This window comes from Lycium ferocissimum, chromosome 10 (assembly GCF_029784015.1).
Source record: "Lycium ferocissimum isolate CSIRO_LF1 chromosome 10, AGI_CSIRO_Lferr_CH_V1, whole genome shotgun sequence".
NCBI classification, from domain to species: Eukaryota; Viridiplantae; Streptophyta; class Magnoliopsida; order Solanales; family Solanaceae; genus Lycium; species Lycium ferocissimum.
The window spans coordinates 33,525,701-33,538,318 of record NC_081351.1 but is presented as its reverse complement, the minus strand read 5'-3'; the positions used below and the strand labels follow the sequence as shown (position 1 = coordinate 33,538,318).

General features: G+C 34.0%; 1 protein-coding gene across 1 annotated transcript; it reads right to left on the bottom strand.

Annotated features, from left to right (window-relative positions):
• Positions 1-732: 732 nt before the first annotated feature.
• Positions 733-5,297, bottom strand: LOC132033507 (squalene monooxygenase SE2-like). Its single transcript, XM_059423494.1, has 8 exons — positions 4,850-5,297; positions 3,586-3,697; positions 3,265-3,439; positions 2,883-3,051; positions 2,427-2,645; positions 2,043-2,318; positions 1,155-1,433; positions 733-1,061 (listed from the first exon to the last, which is right to left on the bottom strand). The coding sequence occupies exons 1-8, from the start codon at positions 5,102-5,104 to the stop codon at positions 948-950; spliced, it is 1,599 nt and encodes a 532-aa protein (XP_059279477.1). The 5' UTR covers positions 5,105-5,297; the 3' UTR covers positions 733-947.
• Positions 5,298-12,618: the final 7,321 nt, after the last annotated feature.

The window sequence follows — 12,618 nt, the reverse complement described above, 5'->3', positions numbered from 1 at the left end:
CTCTTCCATTGTCAGGCTCAAAAAATGATTACTTCTTTGATATCGGTGTAATCAACCAACTATTCTTCAATTCCAAATTTGTCCAGCAATATAAATAGACGGTATTTGTTTCCTTCTAATACTTTATCATTTGTATGTTGGTGTCATTAGTTTGCAAGAATTTACTCCAACTTGAAATAGATTGACAAGAATTAAACGGCGTTCTTTTGGACGTAATTACTAAAATAATTACTCGATGTTGCTCTACTCCATGCAAAATTTTCGTTTTTTGAAATCTCGCGAAGTGTTATTTGGCTGGTCAATAACTCGATAAAGAGCAATAATTCGATTCTAACACAAAACTTGTGTGCGCTTTTCGTCTGTTCATGTGAACGTGTAGATTACAGTAAACAATGAGGAGCTTGTTTGTTCCCTTTTCTCGATTGTCAAATAAATGAAATTTGTACAAAGCGTTGGCCAAAGTAGCTGAGAATCGAATCGTAAGAATGGACAGAGCCTGAGTTTGTAATGGCAACACTACTAGACATGAGTGAGAGTAGCAAACATGACAATGAGAAGTAAACTAATAATAATGAATGCTAGTTTCTGTGTTGAAACCCACACCTTTTATTTGCATGTGATTCCCCTAGTTGGTAGGCTTAAGAGGCTTACTGTTATTGGCATTCTAGGCCTATGTGGGAGAACAATAGGGAAAAGCAAAAACAAAACAAAAAGGAGAAGAAGAAATCAATGTACAGAGAAGAGACAAATATATGATTGGACAACTTATATATACTTCCCAGTTAATAATGTGAAATCAATCATTGGGAACAAACAAAAGGAAAAAGATTACAAGAAAACACTAGCAACCAAAAAATATGTAACAGTTGGACTAAACTTTTGACACTCGCAACCAGAATACTGATGGAGGTGACAGAATGGCATAGCCTTATTCTGCTTTTTAACAGTTACAACTTCTTCACTTCAGGAGGAGCCCTGTAATATGCCGGAACAGTAGCAGGGAAGAACATCTGCCTAAACCCTTCTGCCTTGATGATAGGGAAAATGATTGCAGATGCACCCTGCATTTGAATCAACGTGAGAATTGTCAAAATACAAGGTCACACGAAAACATGTGTAAGATTGCAAATATTGGAAGCAAGATTGACACCTACCGATATTAACCGGGCTCCAATCCATATACGTTTGGGTGATGGGAAAGGCAGTAGCAAGCGGCCAACACCAAAGATAGCCACAGCAAAGAAATGACAAACAAGACTTAATGGACGAGGGTTTAAGCCAGAAAGCAAAGACACTGGTCCTTCTGAGAATACTCCACCGAGGCTCAAATAATCAAAGCATGCTTCGCGCATCTCCTTCCTAGCTTGATCAGGTGAAGCACAAAACACCTTATACAAGGCACCAGCCAATGTATTGATGGTGGAGGCCACAGGCTGCAGATAAAATATGCGAGCAGAACAAGTCAATAGCTATAAGGTAATACTCCCTCCGTCCCAAACATGTGAAGGTGTTTGACTGGGCACAGAGTTTAAAAATGAAAAGAAAACTTTTGAAACTTATGGTTCAAAATAAGTCCTAGATATTTGTGTAGCTGTAAATCATCTCACTAAGGGTAAAATGGGAAGTTCGAAGTCGATAACCATAGAAAGGGGTCATTCTTTTTGGGACTGACTAAAAAGGAAAGAGTGTTACATAAATTGGGACGGAGGGAGTAGTAATATTCTAGTTAAGTCTCTAATTGCTACAATCTTTTTATGATCCTCTTTTTCTCGAAAATGTAAGTTATAGGAGAAATGAGTGAGCTGAAAATCCTAAAACACTGTAATGAACCATGCCTTTTCACATTACTGTTGTTATTTGTAGATTGATAGCTAGTGAGATCATCAAAAATATGTCAGTTTTGTGGTTCCAGATCCTTGATTACTCACTAGTCAACATAGAGCCCTTAACTTCACTAAGGATTCTTAAAGTAGAAAACGAGTACCGTCTTACAGCAACCAAATATGTTGCTTATGCGAGGGAGGATTTCAAATGATTTTTACCTTACGCAAGGTGTAAAAGGACTCCAGATATCTGCAAAGAGTAGATGCGTCATTCAAATCACGAAGAGGTTTGAGAAGATCACGCAATACAACAATATCAGACAATGCTACGGTCATTCCTCCACCAGTCAAGGGATGGCGCATATTGAATGCATCTCCCATGAGCAGAGCACCAGGAGTTGGATGAGGAGCAGCTGGCATGCTTCGGTTTGGCATTGTCCTGATGTTCCCTTTATCGACTGCGGCAATGAATGAATCTTTTATCTCAGGAGGGACCTGGAACAACCACAAAACCATTTCATTGAACATCATACAACTTAAGTATGTATACTACTATAATGACATGGTATGGAATTCAGGAGAAAATTTTCATCAATTCTTTACCTGGGGAGCAACGACGCTTTTCAAATATTTGGCCATTTCACCATTCGAAATGGAAGGCACTTTTTGACCAGGTACATCAACCAGACAGCGGACCTCAGTACTGCTTATGGGATAGAACAAGATAGGTGATGGGTCACCCAAAACGACATGTCCATGATTTTCATGTGGAAGCTGGCAGTTCTCCAGGACCAGACCAACAAAACAAGAAGGCACATCTACCTGTACAATGTGATACGCCATTGTGAGTGTCAAGAGAAACAATAGGAGGGGACAGCAATGGTGATGTTCATAGAAGAAATTTGTTCATTCAGACAAACTTGTGTATGCTACTTCTTATTCATACAATAAGTAAAAGCAAAAGATTTCACAAATGAGGTATCTAAACAATTAAATCACCCAGTGCCATCCTCTTTTTATTAAACAAAAACCAAGAGCAATAGTGATAAGCGCCCTTACCTTTGGGTCGCAAAGGGTACGCCGCAGATTCGAGAAACAACCATCACATACTACGGTTAATGGTGCATATGCTTTTAACTCTTCACCAGATTTAGTCTTGTACTGAACACCTCTAATAGTCCCCTTTTGTTCGAGCAGAGACATAACAGTGCCTTGCTCTAGTTTGACACTGTTAAAATATCAAACGTGACATTTAATCAATAAAAGCAGAGATACTTCAACAGGAAACTATTTCTGTCAATGAACTAAGCCTCCACCCCAAACTAGTAAGTTCAAACAGGAAATTATTTGAAGATGAAAAATTTAATACATTATTGAGAATGACGCAAGCAAGAGAGATATCTGCCAAGGTAAAAAAGGACAAAATTGTAAGAAGGCATACTTGGGAAGAGATGCAGCTTTCTCTCGCATTCTTTGAATGAAACGCCCATTGTGAAAGCTCCTTCCAGCAACATCAGAGTGAAATTTCTCCAGGGGATAAGAAAGACGCGTGCTCTTGCCATCCTTGAAAAGAGCATACCCAAACACTCGTTGAGCATCAATTTTCTCCACACAGTCTGTAGTAGGCAAAAATACAAATATAGGAAAATGCAAAAAAAGAGGCAAATGAGAAGCTAAAAATGTAAGACTGACTTCCTTTTTTACTCTTCAGGAGAGTAAATTAACCAGTACTGACACAAGTCAAATTATTTGGGAACTTTACCTTCCAATCCCAACTCCTGCAATTTGAGGTAGCCACCCGGTTGTAGGAGTTCTCCAACAATTCTATCAGGCTCTGTCAAATCTCTTTCAATTACTTTTACACGACGCCCTTCCTGTAGTCCAAAATGTATAATCATCAGTCTCATCAATAAGATCCCCTTTTTCCCAGATGCGGAGATAAATTCTAGGGGTTCAATGCATTAACCCACTATATTTTCAAAGTTATGGGTTCATATCTACTACTATTTGTTGCAATTTTAGTGGATTTTACACATAAATTTATGCTACGCATTGGAAGTACTGAGTTCAGATGAACCTGATACTCTAATAGTAGTGGATCCACCCCTGCTTTTTCCCCTTCTTTCAATATTTAGCCTATGATTTCAAAGCAACTTTTTCTAGAAAATTGTCAACAAAGCAATACAATAAAGTTATGTGCTGTCACCACCATCTCTCAAAACAATTCTATATTATAAGTTATAACCACCCCTTTCTTCTCATATATTGGAAAAGCACCTGTAGGGTAAAAAAAAATTCTTTTTTTCCTCACGCCACACGCTTTCATCTTTAATTTATCTGATTTCATCAAATTAACAATCAAGGCCATATCTTTTATGAATAACCACATCAATTATGCCCTTCAAATACATAAATCAATTAATCTAATCCCAAATTAGTTGGGTCACCTAAATGAATCTCGGGTTAACCATTTATTATACTTCAATATCAATCCACCACAATTTATGCGACACTATTGGAATTTCAATATTCAAACTACCGTGACTTCGGACATACAAGCTTTAAGCTTTTTTATGTATGTATGTAGCAGCAACAACAACAACAACCCAGTGAAATCCCACAACATGAGGTCTGGGGAGGGTAGAGTGTACGCAGACCTGACTCCTACCCAGGTCGGACGGCTGTTTCCGAAAGACCCTCGGCTCAATAGAAAGCATAAAAGCATAAGAGCATAAAAAGACGTCAGATAAGGCCAAGAGATTCAAAGCGATATGGAAATGCAAATAACTAAAGCGACTAAGCCATGATGAAGCAGTTTGTAAAGGATATGTATGTATGTAGCAACTACATAAAAAGTATTATAAATCACAATAAAAAGCATATAAAGAAATTCGGGTCAAACTCTCGAAATTGGCACATAAATTGTTAGGGGGTTAGTTTTTGTGGGAAAAGATGTAGATAGAAATAGTTGAAGGAGCAAAGTTGAATAAATGAAAAGAATGAGGACGAAAGAGAAGAAAACAAACCTTGCCAAGGGTGTGAGCGAGAGCGGCACCAGCAACACCGGCGCCGACAATGATAATGTCAACGTCGTCGTTTCCATCCTTTGATCTGTTTTCTCCATCATATTCCGTTGTTGTCGTGGTACTGGTAGCCACGTCATCATCAATTTTATGTTTGGGGCGGCCACTAATATGTCTCTGAATGATGAAAAACCAGAAAACTGCAATGAGTCCAAGCAACACAGCAAGAACAGATCCGGAGAGACTCAAATCCACCATTGTTCAAGGACGGGAAACGACGTCGTCGTTGGTGTTCTCTAACAACGGGAATCTTTTTCTATCTAAAACAAACAAGGAACAATGATAATAATAAAACAGTTGGGCTGTATTTGATGAATGCTTCGCTGGCCAGAAAGAGAAGAGAGATTTCTGGACGCAACGCACGCTTCAATCTTGATGACTTAAAACAAACTACACAATACACACCCCTTTATTTTAGTAGGTTCCGTTACTTATAAAGCATACCTATATTTAAAATAAAATGTAAATTTTACTTTTGTTAGCTTTTCTATTTTGGGGAAGGCAAAAAAAGAGTTGCTGGTTTTGCTGTAGTAGTGGTGTCTTTGTTGTTCTTTTTTTATTGGGAAAAGGGTCAAATATACCCATCTACTTTAGGTTATTGGTTAAGCTTTTCTTCATGGTTAAAAATAGTGAAATATCACCACTCAGATCCTCTGAGTTGGTACGAATATACCCCTACCAGTTTCAAAAATAAAAAAGCCATTTCTTTATCGTATTCCCACATAAGCAGTGTCTAATCATTGAAATTGGGTGACATGGACGCGCATGGCATTTAAACTTGATACATGTGAATGCTGCGTACGCCATTTTTAAAAACAATCTAGAAAATTGATTTTTTTAAAAACAAATCTAAAAAAATGGTTGTTATTAAAAATCTGAAACTTTTTTGTTTTAATAAAACCTGTTTTTTAATAATGTATCGAATTTTCGAGAATATATTTTAAAAAAACGGGTTTTATTAAAACAAAAAAGTTTCAGATTTTTAATAAAAGTCATTTTTTTTCAGATTTGTTTTAAAAAAGTCAATTTTCTAGATTGTTTTTTAAAAAATTACCACGTAGGCACCATATGGAATAATTTAAATGCCATGTTGGTTTACGCCACCCAATTCCAATAACTGACTTCACATGGTGAATATGTTAAAATGAGGAGTATTTTGAAATTTTGAGAATCTGTAGAGATATTTGGCCCCAACCTGTGACGAGGTAAGATATTTGACTCTTCATTAATCTTATAAGAAAGCTACCAATAAACTAAAGTTAGATAAGATATTTGACCCTTTTTTATTTTTATTTTCTTACTTTTTTGTTGACTCTAGGGTGGTGTTTGCCTAATTGGGGTTAGGCTTGAATACTTAAAGGTGTGATTTTGGATTTGGTGCTAACTATTGTTGGTATTGGTCATGTGATGTGAGGATACATTATTTGGTAAAAGGGTTATGGTGTGACTTTGTGAGAGTTTCAAGTTGAAATTTTAAGAGAGAGGGGTGTTCAAAGAAATTAAGTAAAAGTGTGGTAAGTGTGGTTATTTCGTTCCGTCTTTTCATTTTTTTCTACTTTTTTTATTTAAAAAAAATTACTTCTAAACACTCATTTAATTGTACATATACTTTATATTTTAAGAATTAATATTTAGACCCGTGTACTATGAAAATTCTAGGCAAACATAATAGTAACTCAATTACACTCCTGTACAAATATAATGAATTCTCATTTATGCTGTTATTTCCCCCCTTCATTGGTTAGACTCGCATACAAATGAAAAAGTCTACAATCATCATAACCATCCTATTCAAAACTTTTTGAATATACAAGTTTCCTCTTCTTTTTGACCAAAGGAAAATTCGAAATTAGAAATTTGGCGTTTTAGCATTAGTCTCCAAATATTTGTTAGTGGGAGACTTGGGTGGTCTTTTCTTTAATAAAATTAGTGGGAATAGATTATAATTAAATACCTGAAAACCAACTCTCACCAACCTTTAGCCACGTGAATCTAGGAGTGTTCATGGTTGGGTTTCTACCTAAAAGATAATCAAATCAATCAAGTTGGTTTTTCAAATACAAGAATCAAATCAAACCAATTAAGTTGGTTTTTTCGGGTTTTTCAATTTTTTCAGTTTTTATCGATTTTTAATAAGATTGATTGATTTGTAAAATATAAAAGCTCATCATAATATCCTCTTCAGTAGACATACCTAGAGACTAGAGTACATGACAATTAAATTAGTATATGAAGTGAAGGAAATATAACATACTCTTCATATAGTATAGATATTACATGATACAGTCATATTGTCCTAGAGACTCATCATATATAATATAGATTTTATAATTAAAATGTAAGAAATATTTTCCTTGTCTCCTTTCATTACTTGAATTGGTTTATATACAAAATAGGAGAATAATATTCTAACCTAAAGTAGGAGATTACACAATATACAAAATATGCTAACCTAAAATAGTAGACTACAAAATCTTCTAATGAATATTTACATAGTCTATCACACCCCGCAGTCGAAACGGGAGGCTTACGAACGCTGAGACTGTCCCGAAAATCTTTAAATAAGACCTGTGGTAGTCCCTTGGTGAAAATATCGGCAATCTGATAGCGGGAAGGAACATGAAGGACACGAACCTGTCCGCGCGCAACCTTCTCACGAACAAAGTGAATGTCCATTTTAATGTGTTTGGTGCGCTGATGTTGCACCGGATTTCCCGAAAGATAAATGGCACTCACATTGTCACAATATACCATAGTGGCCTTATGAATAGGACAATGTAATTCCAAGAGAAGATTGCGAAGCCACAGACTGGGAGACAACATTAGCAACCCCTATACTCCGCCTCAAAGACTCGAGCGAGAGAGGTAGGTTACGTTTCGAAGACCACGATATCAAGTTATCCCCAAGAAAAACACAAGAACCCACGTTGACCGACCAGACGTGTGTTCCCCCCCCAATCCGCATCAAATACTGTACCATGTAAGAAATATTTTCCTTGTCTCCTTTCATTACTCGAATTGGTTATATACAAAATAGGAGAATAATATTCTAACCTAAAATAGGAGATTACACAATATACAAAATATGCTAACCTAAAATAGTAGACTACAAAATCTTCTAATGAATATTTACATAGTCTATCATAAAATTAGTAAAAACAAACTAATAAAAACATATGCATAAACTCAATAACGTTACCTGCAATTTGTGAAAGCTCAAAAGCTTTGGTCCTATAATTGCTCTTGAACTCGTCCGGTAGACAGGACGTGAATAGTAAGTGCCGAATGCCAAAGGTTTCCCTATGGGCTATGTAGGACAGTTTTGTTCTTTGAATATTGATCTTGTTAACTTAGGCTACTAATAAAGTACTGTAATACTTTAGAATAAAACCCAAAAGAAAATCTATGTGTGTGTGTAAGTGGGTAAAATTATAATTTTAAACAGTATAATTTGTATAATCGGTTTGATTCGATTTTTTTTTTGTTATTTTTTACTTAAAATCAAAATCAAATCAAATGTTGTCGGTTTTAAAAATTAAAAATCAAATCAAATCTTAAAAATATCATTATTTTTTTCGATTTTCGATTTGGTTTGATTTAATGGTTTTAAACACTGCTGGCGATTTCGCGAAAAAGCAAATTAGTTAAGAATTACAACTCTTGCATTAAATGCCAAAGGAAAATTGGTGTGTTAGGACCCACTTGACTCCTATCACACACTGCTGATATTAATAATTACACACTGCTAATTTAGTTTTAGGATCTTCAGTACTTAGACAAACCTACATTGGAGGACATTGATTATTCAATTCAACTTAGTGGAGTTTGCACACTTTCAAACAGAAAAATCGCTATTCGAAACACCAAATGTCGTTAGTATTATTTGTTAGTAATTTTTATAGACGCACATATTTAATATGATCATACATCAGTGTGCTATCAATCAAAGAGCCTATTTTATGATCTAATAATATACAGCATTGATTATATGGTTTGCAAAACTATTAATTAACAAAGCACGAGTTATACATGTGTAAAAATTCATTTAACTCTATGGGCCAATAACTAAAGATTTGCGTCTGAAAAGTTAATTATCTTTCGAAGAGTGGCCTAGTTTACAAAAGGTTGTGGTCCCTAACAAACAAGATTTCAAGGCTTAAAAAACCTTTCAAAACCTGGTAAATATAGTTTAAGATGAGTCCATTAATATTGTTCAATTCTTTTCAAAACCTGCTACCAAACTAACGTTGACGTCTCTTACTTCTAATAATTGGCTTTCACATCCAAGGGTAAAAGTGTATTCTTTTTGAAATATGTTAAACTAATTAATTTATTAGTCTTCGTCGTATCATTATTCATCACTGATGCTGATTTTAGTAAAGACAAAACCATATGCATGTTCAAGTCCACAATTAGATACCTTTCTATCTTTTCATTTGCTTGCGATTTTTTTTAATTTTTTTTTTTTTTTAGATTTTGTTGGGTACTTTGCATTCAGTCAATGTTTGGTTTTGAGGGAAATTTTTAAGATATATATTCATTACAAAGACAGATCCAAAAATTAGAGTTCATCAGTTCCTAATTTCGTATGAAAATCTCAAGTTAATATATATTAATAAAAGCTTACAGTTCAAAATTTATATACATAGTGAATTTCTTAATAGAAATACATGCTTTGGACAAAAGCAACGGAGTTCACGCGGACTCGATACATTAAGGCTAGATCTGTCTTTGTTGCAGTATGTTGTTTAGTACAGTAATTGTTTTTATAAAAGGTTCATCCCGACTATTTTCTTAAGATGAAGTCAATAATATTAATTTTTAAAATGCAAAAAGCTCTTATTCTTAATTATTTTTTTGTAAATTGTTTTAAACTTAAGTAGAACCAATTAATAAACACAGAAATAAAATGTATATACTTCTTGAAGATATTTCATCTAATTAATTGTATTTAGCTGTCATTTTAGTGGAGATTAAGTCAATTTGAAATTGTAATACTACTTTAATTTTTAGCTTTAATAGCATCAACAGAAGATGGACATGAAATAAATGCCGAATGGAATCATTTGCCGGTGAACAAACCGGTTGCCGGCCATGCATGTTAGCTGAGGCTTCGATATTTCCACGTCCAACATAACTCATTGTGCTGTGCTGGCTAACCTACAACCATAATTTGGGAACTCTTTACCCAACTTCGCTCTCACTCTCACATCGATGCATAGACGGATTCAGAATTTTTAAAATAATTTGGTGTACCTATACGAAGAGGTTAGTGGCGGAGCCGAGATTTTCATTAAGAAAATTAAAAAATATGAAAAAGTAAATTCACGAAGAAGCCAAGAAAGGTCCAACATATGTACTATATATACATAAAAATAATTTAAATATATAATATACAATGTAATTTCCCGTTGAAGGCGGTTCGGATGAACCCTCTCAAACCTACTTAGCTCCAACCCTGGGAGAGGTAGATCCAACGTAACATTTAAATCTGATAAGTTCAATTTTATATTTTTGTAATTAAACTCATTATACTGTTGAAATTATAGGTTCAAAATAAAAATTTATTTTTATTTTAAAATTTAGTATAGTTTTACACACATGTATAGACACACTGTGTTGAGAATGTAGGGATGGGTTGAGCTCCTCCATTATATGCTATATCCTTCATTGCTAGTACTGGTTTTACTATAGGATTTGATTTGATTATATAATTTTTATAGAGATAACAGGAAAATAGAAGTTTCAAAATATCAAATTCGTGAATTTTGAAAGAAATAAACCAAAGAAATAAAAAAAGTTACCAATTAAAACGCAGGAAGAGAGCATGAAAAACATGAGATTTCAACTCTAACCTTACTTATAAAGGTGCATTTAATTATCATTGGACTGAATAATTACTAGGATTGAATAAACACGTATATACTTAATTATTATTTTAACGAAATATCATTGTTATACGAAATCTAAGAAGAAAAATATGGACACACGTGAGCCCTATGCCTCTCCATATAAATAACGCGCTACTGCCCCATGACTCATACTAGAGGTAGCACAATATTAAAGTGCGTCAGAATATTCGTAGGCGTTGATACCTGATATCTATCAATCATTTGTAAGGGGGAAGTTTTCGTTATTTACTTTAGTAATTTTTTGATGTAAATGATGGGATTCCTTAATTTTAGATGATTAGCTTGGTAATATAGTTCTATCTTAGTTTTGGTGTTCAATAGCATCTATTAGTAAGCTGGAAGCTAATTAGTGTACCAACATAGGATTTAGAGGATAGGTTTATCTCCCCTCAACTTTACGTTTGACGTTTAATTATACGCATGGTAGGAGTCTGCCACCCCCCCCCCCCATATCACTAGGGGTAGGTATGGTATGGTAGATACCGATTTACATATCGAAATCGAAATTTTTTTATACCGCGGTTTCGGTGTTATGATATTTGGTACGCTATTTGATATGTATTTTTTAAAAGGCTGGTATTCGGTACGGTATTCGGTATTCATAAAAAAAAAAAATCAAATACCGAATAGCATACCAAAGTATATAATTACATATACAGTTCATATATCTTAGTATTATAATACTAACAAATATATAAACTAGTATTATTAGAAAACTAATTGTTTAAACGTTGGAACTTTGACTACTCCATCTTGATTTAAATGTTTGTTTGTGTAATTGATTTACGAAGGGGATTGCTTGTACTTTTTTTTGAATATTTTTACATGTGTAAGGTGTTTAGTACATAATAATTGAGACGTTTCTTAAGTAGCGGAATTCATAATTCTCCACGATATGAGTATATGTAAGAGTTTCTTACAAACTATTGTACGATGATTCTTGTAAGATACCAAACCGAATTTTAAAAATACCTAACCACACTCAATTAATTTGGTAACGTGAATGGTATAGTATTTTTAAAAACCGAAAATCAAAATTATTGTACTGAAATTTCAAATATCGTATCATACCGTACCATGCCCACCCCTACAAATCACCAGAGGAGATGAAAGTCTGGGCGAATGAAGTTAATAAATAAATTTTAAAAAGATACCATCAATTATTATCTTATTTGATCTCCCTTTTTTATCTTTTAAAAAAAATTACAAGCTCATTAAGAATGACTGCTTGTCTCAGGCCACCATATGCAAGTCAAACCTCACAATTGTGGCAGCGTTTGTCTGAAAATTCCATGGCTGCTATAGTGAGGTGCTGTTATATATGTATACTGACATTCGATATTTAGATTTCATTTAGTTGTTATAAACAGAAGTACGAAAACATTTAACTTTTTGCACTTTTATGTTATAAACGAAAACAATATACTTGTTAATTTTTAAATCTCAATTGATTTTCATATCTCATTAATTAAAAATTTAAAAGATAAATTACAAATAAATTCATAACTAGTTGTACCACTCCGATAAAGAATTAAAATCTATGGAACATATGCATTTAAAAATATTGAGAATTTAAATATTTCAAGTTTGACGTAGAACTCTACAATTGTAGTTTGTTTAGTAAATTCTAGTATCTTAGTGATAATATAACACTTGAATTGACGAAGAGTTTTGTCCAAACTTTCAGCAAAGTGAATTTAATAGCTTTCACTTGAAGACGGTCTAAGAGCTTAACAGTTTAATAGTTGTCTAACAGCTTGACAGAAATATTTTAATGTTTATTTTTATACATAATATATT